At 32.8% G+C, this 17,037-nt stretch overlaps 2 protein-coding genes and 1 long non-coding RNA gene across 6 annotated transcripts; 2 read left to right on the forward strand and 1 right to left on the reverse strand.

Moving 5' to 3' along the window:
* Window positions 1–19: 19 nt before the first annotated feature.
* Window positions 20–6,958, forward strand: LOC124433364 (lysine-specific histone demethylase 1B-like). Its single transcript, XM_046983125.1, has 19 exons — window positions 20–530; window positions 602–691; window positions 903–1,099; window positions 1,167–1,254; window positions 1,336–1,505; window positions 1,804–1,912; window positions 1,990–2,053; window positions 2,188–2,367; window positions 2,476–2,553; window positions 2,638–2,772; window positions 2,850–3,015; window positions 3,093–3,151; window positions 3,213–3,413; window positions 3,746–3,820; window positions 3,928–4,044; window positions 4,117–4,242; window positions 4,505–4,651; window positions 4,717–4,869; window positions 6,444–6,958. The coding sequence occupies exons 1-19, from the start codon at window positions 394–396 to the stop codon at window positions 6,546–6,548; spliced, it is 2,397 nt and encodes a 798-aa protein (XP_046839081.1). The 5' UTR covers window positions 20–393; the 3' UTR covers window positions 6,549–6,958.
* On the reverse strand, window positions 6,562–14,495 carry LOC124433433 (gamma-tubulin complex component 5-like). 3 transcript variants are annotated; one of them, XM_046983202.1, is made up of 34 exons: window positions 14,417–14,495; window positions 14,291–14,343; window positions 14,145–14,198; window positions 13,714–13,825; window positions 13,543–13,642; window positions 13,366–13,451; window positions 13,265–13,291; window positions 13,062–13,175; window positions 12,968–12,991; window positions 12,837–12,856; window positions 12,359–12,452; window positions 12,083–12,238; window positions 11,971–12,019; window positions 11,842–11,897; window positions 11,705–11,770; window positions 11,564–11,635; window positions 11,379–11,494; window positions 11,231–11,283; window positions 10,886–10,929; window positions 10,722–10,769; window positions 10,617–10,647; window positions 10,483–10,539; window positions 10,218–10,276; window positions 10,079–10,147; window positions 9,931–9,993; window positions 9,590–9,681; window positions 9,059–9,131; window positions 8,855–8,975; window positions 8,629–8,789; window positions 8,513–8,554; window positions 7,454–7,534; window positions 7,263–7,351; window positions 7,078–7,178; window positions 6,562–7,003 (listed from the first exon to the last, which is right to left on the reverse strand). In XM_046983202.1, exons 1-34 carry the CDS (start codon window positions 14,492–14,494, stop codon window positions 6,963–6,965), a joined length of 2,502 nt encoding a protein of 833 aa, XP_046839158.1. In that variant the 5' UTR covers window position 14,495; the 3' UTR covers window positions 6,562–6,962. The 3 variants fall into 3 exon arrangements, 2 of the variants coding, with proteins under 2 accessions (XP_046839158.1, XP_046839157.1); XR_006944467.1 differs by having other exon boundaries at window positions 7,263–7,347; window positions 12,837–12,991; XM_046983201.1 differs by having other exon boundaries at window positions 12,837–12,991.
* LOC124433434 lies at window positions 7,504–16,950 on the forward strand. Of its 2 annotated transcripts, XR_006944468.1 has the most exons (5): window positions 7,504–7,582; window positions 7,929–8,037; window positions 13,170–13,231; window positions 14,943–15,092; window positions 16,031–16,950. It is a non-coding gene; the product is annotated as an uncharacterized LOC124433434 (long non-coding RNA). The 2 variants fall into 2 exon arrangements; XR_006944469.1 differs by lacking the exons at window positions 7,504–7,582; window positions 7,929–8,037 and adding an exon at window positions 12,910–12,997.
* Window positions 16,951–17,037: the final 87 nt, after the last annotated feature.

The raw sequence follows: 17,037 nt of genomic DNA on the forward strand, positions 1-17,037 counted from the left end.
CTTCAAACGTTGATGGTATCGATCACATGGTATCGATATGGTGACGAAAGACATGGTTCTTAGATGGAAATTATTTGGGAATTTTCGTTACCTTATCGTTTGCTATCAAAAGAAGCGTATTCAATTCCAGAAGTAAATTTATTTAGAAGCAAAGATTATAACGCTTAGTAGAGAACTAATGAGCAATTTATGAACTTAACAAGTTGACGACCGACTTGCGATAACTTCCGAGGAGTTTGTTATTTGTCACACGTGTAACCTTAGTCTGCTTGGGAAGATGGACACTGGGAAGGTTGTATCGTTTCAGCCTGTTGCTTTCCACCAATTATGTCAAATTATGATGGGAAAAAATTATAAAAATAGACTAGAAGTCACATCTATCGTCAATGAAAAATGTCATCTCGAAGAACTATCAAAACCAAAAGAAAACAGATCTTACAGTCAGGTGAAGAGAAACCAAGATTTAGAAAGTGTGTAAAGACTGGATGTCCAGCTGATAAACCAGAATGTTTTGCAAATGGAGTGGAAAGGTGTAATAAAGGAAATTTTTTTTAAAATGTTACAAAATTTTATAACAATTGATATAAATCTTTTCCTACAGCTGTTGTGGTAAAGGTTATACATCCAGATGGTATCATTTATCTGATGGGGAACATTTCTGTAATGAATGTTTTGACCATTACTACAGAAGGTATTTAAATGCTGAATTTTTTTACTGTCAAATTTGCATGTTTGATTGCCAAAATAACAAATTACACAGATATTATAAGGTATGTACAATTGTTTTTTGAGAACAGTCATATCATTTCCCACACTTCATCGCCATTCTCTTTTGAGTGAATTTTAAAATTATATGAGTAGTTTTTGCAATTCACTTCTCGAACTCATTTTGTGTTATTAAGTCATAAAGATGGTTTTCAAGCTTACGACCAATGGAAAAAACATTGGAATGGTACGAGTCAGCAACAAGGTAATTTAAAGATGTTTATGGCTGAACGGATTCTACCTTATTGGGTTAAATGTTGTGACTGTGGAAAATGGCGTCAATATCCAATAACTGAAGGGGATTTAACCACTGATGTTGTTGAATCATGGACTTGTAGGAGTTATAAAAAACTTAAAAAGGTGATGAGCAAAACTGTTAATTTCCATTTCCTATATTGCAGTAGAATGTACTGGTATACAAAAAATTTATTATAGAAAAGCAATGAAGACAATATTGAAAGCAACTTATGCAACAGTGAAGAAGATGAGGTTTTCTGCAAATAAAATGAAGTTAATTATTATCAAACCATTGATATCATATAAAGATCTTGTAATTTGTATTTTATTTAGCGATGCATGCCATTGCACTACAGGACACTGGTTTGCAGGTCTTTCATACAGACCTCTTTTAAAGTTTAGTCCTACTGCCGTTGCTTTCTTCGTTTTTCTTGATGGTCTTGGATTAAGTCCAACTGACAACAACTGGGATGATAAAAGTGTTAAAGAAAAACTTGCTCAAGGTATGGTTTAGTCATTAGTTAGACTTGATAGTATAACATATTTGATTTATGGTATTATTGGCATATATTAATGGACAATGCTATAACATAGTACATGACACAACATAGTGTATAACAGTCAATTGTGCAACTAAAGTCAATGGTATAATCAATGGTGTATCATAATAAATAGTGTAACACAGCCATTAGTCAATGGTTTAACATAGTCATCACTACATGCCATAGTCCATGATATAAGGTAAATGTGATCTTTAGCAATTGCAATGTTAGAATTTGACGTCAATATGATGATTTTCAGCTGAAATAAGACCATTTTCTCAATCTGAGATGGATGGCTGTTATGCATTCTGTTTTCAACCGGACGTTATGGAGGAGAATGAATTGCAATATTTTTCCGAGTTTGCTAGGTATTTATACCTACATGTGCATTATTATCAAAAATATTATTTTCTCTTACCATTACAAGAGTATTTGTTTGTTTCAGAACACCTGGCATATATTTAGCAATGCGAAATCTTATTTTGACATTATGGTGTTTAAACTACAAGGTAATTTATTGTAAATGTTACTGCTATACTTTCATGCATCAGTAACTTTGAATACATTTGTATTTATAGGAAATCTTCATGTTATTATTGTACAGATTTTTACAGATTGTAATTATTTACACAACTTTTTACAGCAAATTCTAACGCTTGATAAATGTGTAAGTCATTTGATCATCCGTGGCTTGGTTCGTATCTCGTTAATTCAACATATGGAGAGAATTCTTAATTATCTAACTGTAAAAGGATTCATAAACTATGGAATACTTGAAAGTACTTCTCAAATTCAGTTTCCAATCACCTCTAAACCATTTTCCGTATGTAAACGTTATTATTTATTTAGCTGTACTATCTATTTTCCTGTTCAGAGATCATTTAAAGTGCAATTGTTTTACGTTTCTTACAAAATATCGTCATGTTTTTAGAGTTATCATGTCATTGTTATCGGTGCCGGAACGTCAGGGCTAGGTGCAGCGAAACAGTTGCATAATTTTGGAGTTAAGGTACACGATAAATTTGTCATTCATTTGTACGTGTAAATTGCGCAATGCTGAAAAATAATTTATTGTTGTATTTGTAACAAGTAGGTTACGATCTTGGAGGCTCAAGGTCGCATTGGTGGTCGTGTTCAAGATGAGAATATTGGAAATGTCATTGTTGGTAAAGGTGCACAGATAATGAATGGTTGTATCAATAATCCAATGGCAATAATTGCTAAACAAGTTTGTATACATTACGTTGTTTCATTTTGCCTTTTAAGGTTATCAACCAAAGAAAAAATGTTTTTTTATTGTTTCAGTGTGGACATGTTATGAAATGTCTTGGGGATAAATGCGATCTCATTGAAGAAAATGGAGACGCGATCAATGAGGAATTTGACAGTAAAGGAGATTTTCATTTCAATGCTTTACTTGATGCTGTTGCTGATTGGCGGAAACAAAATGAATGTGATTGTTCATTGGATGGTAAGCTTTCACGCTGGATCTTGTGCGAATTAAACTTACGCAGCTTTTGATAAATTCTGCATATTCTTTTCTAACAGAAAAACTTTCTGAAATTCACAAAGAGTTCTTGGATCAAACAGCAACGGACTTTCCACCGGTAAATTCACATGCAATAAATGCTAAATGAGAAATTATTGTCGAAATTGTGTCTCTGTTAGGAATCGGAGAGACTGTTGAACTTCCATTTTGGGAATCTTGAGTACGCATGTGCAGCACCGTTGGATAAAGTATCTGCATTGTGCTGGGATCAAAACGAGACCTTTCCACAGTTCCAAGGCAACCATACTATTCTGACTCATGGATATGAGAGCATTCTGCAACGTCTTGCAAAAGGTCTTGATATACATATGAACACTGAGGTACACGAACATCTCTTTGATATACATATGAACACTGAGGTACACGAACATCTCTTTGACATACATATGAACACTGAGGTACACGAAAGTCTCTTTGATACACATATGAACACTGAGGTACACGAACGTCTCTTTGATGTACATATGAACACTGAGGTACACGAACATCTCTTTGACATACATATGAACACTGAGGTACGCGAACATCTCTTTGACATACATATGAACACTGAGGTACACAAACATCCATTTAAAATGTGTGCTACAACGCAGATCAGTTATTGAGTTATTGTACTTTATCACAATAGTCTCAATTTATATTTTGTGTTTAGGTCATTTCAATCGATTATTCTACTGAAGCTATTTCAGTGAGAACTAAAGATGGACGTATATTTATCGCCGATAAGGTGACAATTTAATTTTCATAAAGCATACTTGGTGAATTTTTGAAATGTTGGCACTTTAGAAAAATAAGAAATGCGATTGATCTTTAAATGAAGTTATAATTCTCCAGGTTATTGTCACTGTTCCATTGAGTTTGTTGAAGTCTGAAACTATCGCATTTACTCCAAAATTACCAGAAGAAAAGATTAAATCCATTAAGAGACTTGGTGCGGGTCTCGTTGAAAAGGTTTGTAATAAGTTTTATGTTTGCTTTTTATTACATTCAAAAGCAACCATTTCTTGTTGTCTCTTTTTTTAGGTAATATTGTCCTTCCCAAGATGCTTTTGGTGGAAATTGTGTGAGAAAACTGAATCATTTGGACATATACCTTCTTCTAAAGAAAACAGGGGATTTTGTGGTATTTTTTATGACTTGTCCTCAAAGGTGCTTTAATTTATTTCACGACGTTTATAGATTAGATTATTCACGACTAGCATGCAATCAATCACAGTCTTATTTAGCATTGGACAAATAAATGGACATTTGCTAATGGGAAACAAAAACTTTCAATTTTTGTGATTAAAACATCACCCGTTGGAGACTTTTATTTCTTTTAAAAACTGAAACAAGAAAGTTGAAAGTAACAAAACATTACGTACTATAAAAATTGTCGTGAATTGATGTTGTTGTTTTTAATGTAAAATAGACCACCTATGGTAAAAAGAAGAAAGGAAATATTTATGTTCTAATGACGGTTCTTGCTGGAAATTCAGCTGTTGAAGCTCAAGAAATGGAAGATAAAGAAATTGTCGAGCGATGTTTGAAAATCCTTCGATCTATGTTTCCAGATGAAGTACGACAGTAGAAGTTATAGAAAGAAGTTGTAAAATTTAAATGATTAAGTTAAAATATTTTTAGACTGTTCCACAACCTTATGAAAGCATTGTTACACATTGGGGAAAGGAGAAGTTTTCAAAAATGGCATATTCGTATATCGCTACTGGTGCTAGCGGTGAGGACTACACTAAAATGAGTGAAGATGTTGAAAAAAGATTGTATTTTGCTGGAGAGGTTAGCATTTTGTCTTCGTTATTAAAATACTTGCGACCTTTACGATATTTTGTAGACCAGTAAAACGTAGATATTTCTATACTTGTTGGGGATGTTGTGAGACACTGCTGGGTATTTCTATACTTGTTGAGGTATATTGTGAGACACTGCTGGGTATTTCTATACTTGTTGAGGGATGTTGTGAGACACTGCTGGGTATTTCTATACTTGTTGAGGGATATTGTGAGACACTGCTGGGTATTTCTATACTTGTTGAGGGATGTTGTGAGACACTGCTGGGTATTTCTATACTTGTTGAGGGATATTGTGAGACACTGCTGGGTATTTCTATACTTGTTGAGGGATGTTGTGAGACACTGCTGGGTATTTCTATACTTGTTGAGGGATGTTGTGAGACGCTGCTGGGTATTTCTGTACTTGTTGAGGGATATTGTGAGACACTGCTGGGTATTTCTATACTTTTGAGGGATATTGTGAGACACTGCTGGGTATTTCTATACTTGTTGAGGGATGTTGTGAGACACTGCTGGGTATTTTTATACTTGTTGGGGATGTTGTGAGACACTGCTGGGTATTTCTATACTTGTTGAGGTATATTGTGAGACACTGCTGGGTATTTCTATACTTGTTGAGGTATATTGTGAGACACTGCTGGGTATTTCTATACTTGTTGAGGGATATTGTGAGACACTGCTGGGTATTTCTATACTTGTTGAGGTATATTGTGAGACACTGCTGGGTATTTCTATACTTGTTGAGGGATATTGTGAGACACTGCTGGGTATTTCTATACTTGTTGAGGTATATTGTGAGACACTGCTGGGTATTTCTATACTTGTTGAGGTATATTGTGAGACACTGCTGGGTATTTCTATACGTGTTGAGGTATATTGTGAGACACAGCTGGGTGTTTCTATACTTGTTGAGGGATATTGTGAGACACTGCTGGGTATTTCTATATTTGTTGAGGGATGTTGTGAGACACTGCTGGGTATTTTTATACTTGTTGGGGATGTTGTGAGACACTGCTGGGTATTTCTATACTTGTTGAGGGATATTGTGAGACACTGCTGGGTATTTCTATATTTGTTGAGGGATGTTGTGAGACACTGCTGGGTATTTTTATACTTGTCGAGGGATGTTGTGAGACACTGCTGGGTATTTCTATACTTGTTGGGGATGTTGTGAGACACTGCTGGGTATTTTTATACTTGTCGAGGGATGTTGTGAGACACTGCTGGGTATTTCTATACTTGTCGAGGGATGTTGTGAGACACTGCTGGGTATTTTATACTTGTTGGGGATGTTGTGAGACACTGCTGGGTATTTCTATACTTGTCGAGGGATATTGTGAGACACTGCTGGGTATTTCTATACTTGTCGAGGGATATTGTGAGACACTGCTGGGTATTTCTATACTTGTTGAGGGATATTGTGAGACACTTCTGGGTGTATTTCTATACTTGTCGAGGGATATTGTGAGACACTGCTGGGTATTTCTATACTTGAATTCATTGGGATGTACTTTGGATATTTCTATGTCAAAGTCGTTAATTATTTTGTGTATTTTAAAGGCCACCAACAGAGACTTTCCTCAAACTGTAACTGGAGCGTATCTGAGTGGTCTTAGAGAAGCGTATAAAGTCCATAATGATTTAATAAACGAAGTAAGAAAATGATTTTCAAACAGAATAGTATTATATAATATTTATTAAATTTGGTCCTTGTACATTTGTGATTTGTTACTGTAAATTTTGTTGAAACAATCCAGATAATGCGTGGACATGCTATGCTTTTCATTTTTCCAATTACTTTTTTATAACAAAGTTCTATATTCGAAAGCTGTTATTACACAAACGCTGATTAATACTGAGTCAATGTACAATTTAATTCCTTGTTTTATGCATCCTAAAATTTACTGAAACTATGGTTCTTGTCTGGGACAAAATATATTATATTTTTCAATAATGCATACATATATTTATTTCAATACATATTTTTACATTCGATGAAACATCGATTTACGAAGTCATATTAAACATGTATTTATGTTACATAAGGATGATTCCAATTAAACAGTTTCTCGTCATTTTTCATTCTTTACTTGAGCCCAAACTATGAGCCAATTCTTCCACTAAAATTCAAAAGATCCATTATTTTAAAATCACAACGATAAAAAATGGAAAATAAAGGTTTGTAAACACTCACATTGTGGATAAGAGCCTCGTTTTGTTTTTTTCTTTAGAAAATTAAGAAAGAATATTCGCCATTTTTGAAGATCCTCTCTTATAACATTTAATGTTGTTTCTCTAGAGTTTAAATAAACATGTCAGAAATATATGGTTTAACTTTCGTGACAAACAACTAAAATTTCAGACATCCATAACACTAACCTAGTCTCGTTGATATCTGTGTTCCAAAGTTTACTAAATTTTACAGCAAGTTTTAGAATTTTAGAGACGCCAACTTTAATAACTTCTGTCTTCACAAGAATAAATGAAAACAAAGACAGATTATAAAGAAAGAAGGCAATGGTACCAACCAGTAACTTTGTTTAACATAATATATGAAAAGATGAGTTTACCTTCCTTGTCATTAGACATCTTTCAAGAACTTTGTTTAGATAGTCTCTGTGTGCTTTGATGATTTCATCTAAATCTACAGCCTGATAAAACGAAGTGTGATTAATAAGAAGATCATCTTTCTATTTAAGGTACAGTACTGTAGATCATTAGTATTAATGATATTCATAGTAAATAAATTTCTACGGACTTTCATTTCTTGCCTTCCATGCTGCAGTTATATACTGCAAAGCGCTGCGAGGCAGGATCCTTTACATCTAATGGTTTATATTAGTTACATCAGTGTTAAAGAGACTTCTTTTGCAAGACAAAACACATTGGAACATATTATGAGAACAATTCCTTAAATTAAATGCCAATTGAAATGAATGATTTACGAGAGTTTGTCGTTCTTGTAAAGAAAACTCAAATTATATGTTTGATGGAGTGCTTTATCTTTTGAGTTGGAACAAAGACCAGTGATATATAACTGTTTAGTTTGACACAGAAAGAAAAGAAAAACACTACCAGAAAGATGATGACACAGACAAAAAACACATGGAAAGTGTGAATTTCAATCATCAGGAAAATCAACTTTCACCATAAGGTAAGAAATGTCAAACCCGTCATAGATAGCAAATTATTCGTCCAGGCGCGTTTTTTAAAAGCTTAAAACGTGATGCTTTATAAAGATCTTTGTTTGTGAGACTTATTCATTCATACTTCATAAATATGTTTTAAATGTCTGCGGTGGAAAGTTTTTAAAAGTTTACAAAATATCAATGTGTTTGACTGCGGCAGCAATATTATAGATGATGTACAACTCTCTCGTCACATTAAAAGAAATTCGTATTTGCATCGTTAAGAAATACAAACGCGTTTATGGTTTGCGATTCTTTCCTTGCTTAATGCGGCATTTCGAAGTAACAGCAGTTCTCGTGTGGGCATAGTTTAGGAGTGAATAGATAAAAAATAGCTCTAGCACTTATTCCTTTGTAAAATTGTGCAAGGAAGATAGAGCGTTCGGGCTTTAATAGATAGAGAGCCTTACAGAAATTAGAGTACTATTAATTTTTACGTACCTTATTAAATGTATCTTCAAATTCAAGTTTACTGTGAAGTATCTGTGATAAAAGAAGAGTAATTTCATATGACAAATACGTTCACTATATGTTCTCATAATTCATTTCAAACTTACTCTAGTCATCATATATTGATGAAGAATATTGACAAATTGCATTAAATCAAAGCGAACAATATGCAGTTGATGTTGAAGTGTTTTGTCCATTTTCAATCCTTTTGTACTTTCGTTTACTAATTCGAATTGAGCATCCAAAATAGTACTTTCACTTTCCAAATCTAAACGAAAAGATTCATCCCTACTTGAACGTGGATAAATTATTTGTGTGCTTTGCATTTTTGACCTTTAAATCTGAGTTCATCCAAGCTCCATTTGGCTTGCTTAACAAGTAATAAAAACAAGAATACTTCATTGTAAATTTTCTGAGAAGCAGCATCAACTATTAGATTCACAGGCCATGGTGCCTTTAAAATTAACGAAAGATAAACATGTTAATATCAGAGGAATTTAAGGTTATATGTCATGTCGTTTATCAGATATGTTTCACCTTATAGTTTAATTCCAAGCCTTGTAGTGATTCTGCTGTTATTTTCTCTGGTCTGTTGTAACCAACAGTGAAACTAAACAAACGTGTATGTAAGGGAAACATATAAATTATTGAGAAATATATCTTTCAACAATACGATACAAAATGTCAAAACAACTTAAGTTATTTCATCTTTACGTCATTGACTCATATTTATTTACACAAACCAAAGTGAATGGTTTGAGCCCGGTGAGTATCGTTACATGTTTGTAGAGGTAGATCGTCCAGGTTAGTAGAGTCCTGAGAGAGACTGTTTTTGTTGTTGTTGACTGACGTTTCGAAAACCTTAGCGGCAATCATCTTCACTTGATTCTGCAGATGACTACCGCTAAAGTTCGAAACGTCAGTCAACATCGACACCAACATTCCTTCTCAGGACTCTACTAACCTGACGACGATCTACTCAAACCTTTGTTGGATTGACCGTCTAATGATATTCCATCAAAGTTCTATAAATTACCAATTCTCTCTTCAATAAACAAGTCTGATTACCTTTCTCGTTGGTCAGAATACCATGGTGTAATAGATTCATGAAACAAAGTGTTTAAATAAGACATATCTTGCCATCGACCATGACGACGACACTGAAGGATAAAAATAAAATCCATTTTGAGGATGTATGTGTATACATTGAATTATCATTTTAGACAAAGCCGAGTTGTTATTTCATTGGCATTAAACGATTTCTTAATACTTTTCGTTCAATTCTTGTTAAAAACTAAGAAAACCTCGAAGTTAGTTGAATGTAGTGTGATCGATGTACGTATTAATGGTGATGAATTCTTGTTAAATACGTTCATAAAATGATAGAAACTTATATTACAGAGAACTACCTTTTTGAAAATTTCAGTATAGAAATGATGCATAACATCGCCAGCCTCAAGGAAGAAAAAATCCTGAACAAAAATAACGATAAAAAATCAACTAAGAAAGAAAAAAATTAAACTAAAGTAATTTGAATTAATAAAGTTTTTTTCTCACTCTTAATGAAGCAAGATGATCTGCCAAGACATACTCCGTTTTTAAAAGTTGAATTAATGAGTTACAACTCTGAAATGCGCAAGATTACAAATTTTATCGAAGGTACACTTGAAAAGGAAAAGTGAAAATGTAAAAAGACCTTTTCATATTTTACTTGAATATGTGGATACAAACAGATTTCAAACATTCGAGCTAAATCTAAAAACGAAATTACTTAATAACACTCTATTTTAATGGATCAAAGACAAACATATACGTTACAACAAATAATCAAAATAGCCATCGTTCATTTGACTGCAACATTGCAAGTAAAGAACCGCTTCTCTTTAACCAAATGAACATTTCAAATTGATAAGGATATAATGAAATAACTTCTACGTAAAATAAACAAATCATTCGCTTACTTGAGGTATCCGTGAGCTTATCAACAGAATCTCGAAACATCTTTTTTAAACTTTCTTCTGTGAGAAAAATGTTTGACAAATTTTGAAAGGAATGAATCATTTTTACAGGAAAACTTTTACAAAAAATAATTTACCTTGCAACATTTGCTCGGCTTTCTTTGAAAGCTGAATGATGAGAAATAAGTCTTTTTCATTCATTCTTACGTAAATATAAGAAATCGACAACAACACACAAAAACCTCGTTCAGCGTCTCCAGCAAAATAACTGATTTTCCCGCCAAAATAATCTACGTGGAAACAGCAAAAAACAAACTTTTATTGGTTGAAAAAAAATACTTTAGGTTGGAAAGTATCGTCAACTTCATTGACAACTGTTTTATTAAACTTTAACAAGAAAAGCTACCTCTTTCAGAACTATTTTCAAAAATGTTGGGCAAGAAGCATCTCCTGTAGGTCAAAGTACAATACGGTTATAAACATAAATAGAAAATATGGTCACAAACAAACCATTATCAGAAAATGTTACAGTCATACACCCATAAAAACCAGAGATTTGACTAGTCTTTAATCCCTGGGTAAGCTAGGTAGCTAGGTAGCTTTACTGGTAGAGAAGCGAACTAAAACCCCGAAGATTGGAGTATAAATTTCGTCAAAGGAACATGTTTTGCATGTGTGTTTGATTTTCTGATCATAAACACGTGAAAAAAAATACGATTAACAAAGATGCATAAAAACAAATCATGGTTACCTTTGATTTTTAAAACGGACGTCCATAACTCAGACTTTTCGATATCAGTTACTCTTAGTTATAAGAAACAAAACAAAAAAAATAAAGTTAAGGATGGTGATTGAGTTATTTGTAGGTATATCAAAGATAATATCTTCCAAGCACAAACTTTTGAATGCAAAATTCGTCAGTATGATCAATAAGCTTTCCTTCTGTAAGACAACGATCAATGAAATCCATGTAAGGAATTAAAATGTTCAAGAACATTTCCAATAAAACATTCACCTAGAATTTTAATAAAACAATATGTCAAATTTTTACAGTTTGATAATTGATAATCATTCAATCACTTACAACTCGTCGGTCACTTTCTAATTCAGTGACAAGTACGTTGTGATAAAAAACATTTAAGAAACAGGCGACTTTCTATAAACGAAATATAAATATGTCCAAAAAGAGACTGTGAATTTCATATAAACTATTTTACAGCCTTACTTCGTGGTTTGATGTTTTCCTCGCGGTTTTAATTCCTTTTATGTAAATGTTGAAAATAACTCCAATCTACGATGAAATGTGTTTATTTAAAACAATTTTTATATTAGTTTGAAAGGTAAATTAAAATTTCTTATCACCTCTTTCACATAGGGTAAAATGTGATCATTTAGAACTGACAATGTTACTGATTCTTCTGCATTGAAGCAATAAAAAAATTACAAAGTCTTAAGTTGAATATAAATGAATGTAATATTTATATCATGAACCTTTTTTGATGATGGACTCTTCAATTTTGAACAAATGAGCATCAAATTTCTAAAATCAATTTGTAAACTATGTAAAATAATAATTTACCATTAACTCTCTCGTTTTCTTTACCTGAAAATACTCATGCAAAACAAAAGCAAATGCTTGAAATGTCAAAGGTTGTATGTTCTTGTTCATATGATGACACGTCGTCTTTACAAAGTTTCTCAGCTCTCCAATACATGTCGCAAGATCTGCAAGTTCTGTCAGCAATTTCTTTAGGGGAACCTGCTCAAATAAACAAGAAATTCGTAAGATTAAAAAAGCACAGAAAGAAACTATAATTGCATCAATCCATTGCCATGAAGAACAAACAATGGAGAATACAAAAAACGATTCAATACATACCTTAGTAAGATGACACATTACAATATTATCTCGAACTTCATATTTATCATTCTTCATGTTGTAAACATAAAGCTCTTTAACTTTAGACATCATCCTAAACATACATTATCCTAATTCGTTACATCATCTTATACATCACGTCACACTAAACCACACGTCACACTAAACCACACGTCATACTAAACCACACGTCACACTAAACCACACGTCACACTAAACCACACGTCACACTAAACCACACGTCACACTAAACCACACGTCACACTAAACCACACGTCACACTAAACCACACGTCACACTAAACCACACGTCACACTAAACCACACGTCACACTAAACCACACGTCACACTAAACCACACGTCACACTAGACAATATATCATCCCCAGGCCCACGTTATCTTAAACACGTACATTCATATTGATACAAAAATCTAAATAAAAAATATTCTCGAACGTAATTACTGACATGTACTGTACCATAGTGTCTCTCGAACTATCTGTGTTTCGTGGAGTATTTGAAATGGAGGAACGTTAGCTAGGTTATTGTTTTTTTGGCAATCATTCAAATGAGATGACAAATGATTTTTCAACCAATAACTTTCAGTCACCTGACTTTGCATTTCATCCCGCAACTAAAAGTATGTCAAGATTAATCACAGTTTATAATGAAAAATTTTATCTTTGTATTTTTGAAACATTTACTTGATTAACAGTCATGACAGTGGTCAGCTCTGAAAAATAGTTCGTTTGCAGAATATTTTCTTTTTCTAGATCACCATTTATGACTTCTGAATCATTTTCATCTTCTAGGGATTCCTGTTAATATATTGAAGATGAAGATAAGCTATTTCTTTCTAAAACAATGAATGAATGTAAGTTGTAGGAGAGATGTTGGTTACTTGTACCTCTGAGTCTAAATCACTCCAAAATTCCTGGTGAAATAAAATAAAATATAAGCATATAACTATATATAATAATTACTTTTCTCTGGATACACATTACATACCTCTTCATGGGAGTCATAGTAACGATATGGCATATATTTCTCTTCTCCTTCCAAAAGATATTTTGTCCAATTGAAATCATCCTCTACTGAATATTTATTAGATTTTCAACCTGAGGTGGTTTTCATCTTATGATGTAAAATAATGTAGACTACAAAAAATCGCGAACATTTACTAACCAACAACAGAATCATCAACTTTTGATGGATGGTAAACAGCATTAACTGGAGATTCTGAGAGAACTAGTAGGAACTTTATCAAAGAGTAATGAACATCACTCTGAAATACAAGTAAAATTTAAGAATATGATAAAGTCAACCAACCAAAATTCTAAACATAATGTTATCAACCTTTTCACCATATTGCTGGTCAAACAGAGAACATTTCAAAAACTTCTCCACAAGCTTTATAAGGGATCTTGATTTAAATTCCTGGCCGTGAATTGAAAACTTTTCACATAGACTAAAAAAGAATAAATATTTTTCTTAACCAGTTTTGAAAGTTAGTCCTTTTTTGATAAGATCATTGGCATGCATAGTGAAATTCTAAATGATAGGATGCATCAGTGCGGTAATCAAACATCATTACAAGTTCATGTGTAAAATCACAAAAATTTTATAACATATTACTTTTTAAACACTTAAATTATTCTATGGCTGACTACCAGCAAATTTTGCCAGTTTGCAACAGTATTATGAAGAAAAAAATCGACAGCCTACTTAAAGATAATTTTCTAAGTGCCTTTATTTATATGATTGACATATATCATGAAAAAATTTACCCTTGAATAGATTGTTGTATTTTGTTAGAGTCTGCATCTAAAAACTTATGATATCTACAAGAGTAAAGACGTAATGATATTGATGGAATGAAGAAAATACAATCATTACTGGTGAATGTACTTTGTAAACTTTCCCTAGTTTTTACCTGAAGTTTGAAAGGGAGAACTGTAGAGCTAGGGGAACATTTTTTTTTGCAAACTAAATGTAACAAAAATATTGGATGGATATCTTGCTAATGAGCAAATTATTCATCAAGTGCTTTTTAAAGTACCTCGTCGTTTATAAATTGTCGTACTAATTGTTTAGTAAGCTCTTCCACACGTTTATCTTTCAATGCTATCGGAGCCATATTGGATTTCAGCCCGCAGTTCCCGGGGGGGTGGGATGTTGACATTTGAGATCGACGTTTTTTCAACATTTAAATATATGTGAAAAAAGTTCATTTTGAATTAAATATTTGAGAAAACTAGAACTATAAAAGCTGTAATCATAAGAACTGAAAACTATTAGCATAGTGGAATGATAATGCGGGACGGGATTGAAGCTGTGTTCTGCATAAGGAGATCCACTCATAATAGATATGGGCATCCACAAGTGCAAAAACTTTGCGAATGTGAGAAGATTTTTATGAAACCTAAAAGAAATTATCACCGCTTAACCTATGAGTACTTTTCTTACTTGTGATGAAAGTAGAAAGACGTTTTCATGTGTGAACTAGGTTTTTTCAAAGAAAAAGTGACAAAGAAACACAAATATAGCTATCACTCATTTGGGATCTCACTGTTTTCATATTTTAGCAAATCAAAGCTCGACAAAGCCTATCCAATGAAATTGCTTGAAACACCATGGAATAACCAATGAAATCGTTCCAGCAAATAATCTCAGTTTACATCAATGATTCAATAACTTTTCGCCCTGCCAGATGACACAAGACCTGAAAGAGAAAGGTGAGTTCGTAAAATTTTATTAATAATTCAAAAATATTTCAAAAGGAATGAATTCAAGTAGGGAAACATTGCTTGATGTATGCCTTGATATTTGCTGACTAATAAAACTTTTTGTCTGTTTTTTTCAACATGTAATTCACGGCTTCGTTGCATGTTTTTGTGGATGTTTTGCTTTGCTTGAGGATTTTGACGCTACAAAACGAGCATTTCTCTGTTTCTCATTGTATTTTGCAAATTTTACTTTAGCCTGATGCCTATTGTGAGTTTCTCGAAGATTTCGAAGGAAAACTTTGTTAAATATTTTACTTTTAACGCGAATTTGTGAACAGATGTATTTTCAAAAACAACCTCGTGCGACCGACTACGTTTCGCTTTTCAGCGCAAAACAACGAAGAATTTCAGTGAAAACTTACAGGATGGATAAATTTAAGAAAGATAAGGCATGCCTTAGTCCCTGGATTGTTTCTTCCTTTTAAAAACTGTTTTTTTGAGGGTGTAAGCAAAAATATTGAAGATAATCGAGAAATATGGACATGTTAACGGACATTTGCGCGCGCTTTTTTCTTAAGCGTAAAAATTGAAAAGACTGGGCTCCAATAATGCAACACTGAACGCTGACTATCTTCACATCTTCACTTCCATCAAAAGTATTTGAATTGATTGAGTGCAAGCAAAAAAGTGTACGTTTTAGTTTCTAGCACATTGCTAGTCCGTGTTCAAAAAAGGCAAACAAGACCTTCCTTAGATGAATTTTGTTGGAAAGCAAAATTTTCTTTTAGATGCCATGACTATAACATTGACTTTAATACTGAATTTCCCTTCTACATTTTCAAACGTTTAGTTCTGCAACAGTTTCTATCAGTCATTTCAACCATATATCCATATGTACTTTGTAATATTCCAGTTTGCAATAAGATGAACTTTATTGTTATTTGTAGGAAATGAAGCGATATATTTCCACTGGATAATAAACAAATATGAAAAGTGCGTCAGTCAAAGTTCTTTCTCAAAACCGTAATGTTAAACAAACAAGTAAAGAATAATAATGGAACAAAATGGAGCAGAATAATGTCAGACAGTTAAGGTAGAAATCTCAAAAATAACTATAATTTAATTGATTCTGCCAAACTGTTTTTAGTGCAGTTTAGTTTATGTTCTTAGAACAAATAGCCATTTTTGTTTTATCGTTATGCATTACACCAATAAACAGGTGAAAACACAAGACTGATTACGTTTAACTTAAATTGATAGGAAAAGAAAAGAGCACTTTTTCAGATTTGCTTGTGCACACATTCATAAATGTTCAACAGTTCAATAATATGGGTAATAATCAAATTCATGATAGATAATATCAAACCAACATTTTTTCACATTCCATTGCAAGTATAAATGCATGGATGATTATTGAAAACTGAAATATCTTTAAGACCAAAGCAAATATGATTAAATATATACGAAAATAAAAACAGTCGTAAATCATCAGTCTATTATGACACGATGATTTAGAAGAAACAAAAAAAGTCTATAAGACTTCTTTCTCTTGAGATGTGAAACACAGCAAGAGCTATATTAATTAGAGAAAACGTAATTGAGTTATATGTATGTGTTGTATTTGTCCAAACATTAACCAGCAGCTTGAAGCCTTCTTTTGTTTGTTGTTCCCTTTTCCATTGCATGCTTAGACAAGTAATTAAAAACAATTGATGTAAACGATCTATATCTAAAAACGTTGTTCATGAAGATTCACACTCAAAGAAGCCTAAAAGATTTCCAAAACATTCTCAAAACGAACATCACAAGAGAAACATGATATAGACAAAATCACTTCAAAATTCAAAATTTCACGATTGGATACCAAGAAAAAGAGAAGAACAAAAGAAGATTTAAAAGATATTTAGTTGTCGTTTGTGAGAACAGCAGAAAACCTCATTGTTGATTTTGAACT

The sequence above is a fragment of the Xenia sp. Carnegie-2017 genome, unplaced genomic scaffold (genome assembly GCF_021976095.1).
Source record: "Xenia sp. Carnegie-2017 unplaced genomic scaffold, XeniaSp_v1 HiC_scaffold_13, whole genome shotgun sequence".
In the NCBI taxonomy this organism is placed as follows: domain Eukaryota; kingdom Metazoa; phylum Cnidaria; class Anthozoa; order Malacalcyonacea; family Xeniidae; genus Xenia; species Xenia sp. Carnegie-2017.

Excerpts from the sequence above, each read along its gene's own strand:
- LOC124433433 (XM_046983201.1), bottom strand. The coding sequence starts at position 14,494 with ATGGCTCCGATAGCATTGAAAGATAAACGTGTGGAAGAGCTTACTAAA. Across the intron at positions 10,148-10,217 it reads TTCAAGTAAAATATGAAAAG|AGTTGTAACTCATTAATTCA; the intron begins GTCTTTTTACAT and ends TGCGCATTTCAG. Across the intron at positions 7,352-7,453 it reads GATGTCTAATGACAAGGAAG|ACAGAAGTTATTAAAGTTGG; the intron begins GTAAACTCATCT and ends ATTCTTGTGAAG.
- LOC124433364 (XM_046983125.1), top strand. The coding sequence starts at position 394 with ATGTCATCTCGAAGAACTATCAAAACCAAAAGAAAACAGATCTTACAG. Across the intron at positions 4,652-4,716 it reads GATCTATGTTTCCAGATGAA|ACTGTTCCACAACCTTATGA; the intron begins GTACGACAGTAG and ends AAATATTTTTAG. Across the intron at positions 4,870-6,443 it reads GATTGTATTTTGCTGGAGAG|GCCACCAACAGAGACTTTCC; the intron begins GTTAGCATTTTG and ends TGTATTTTAAAG.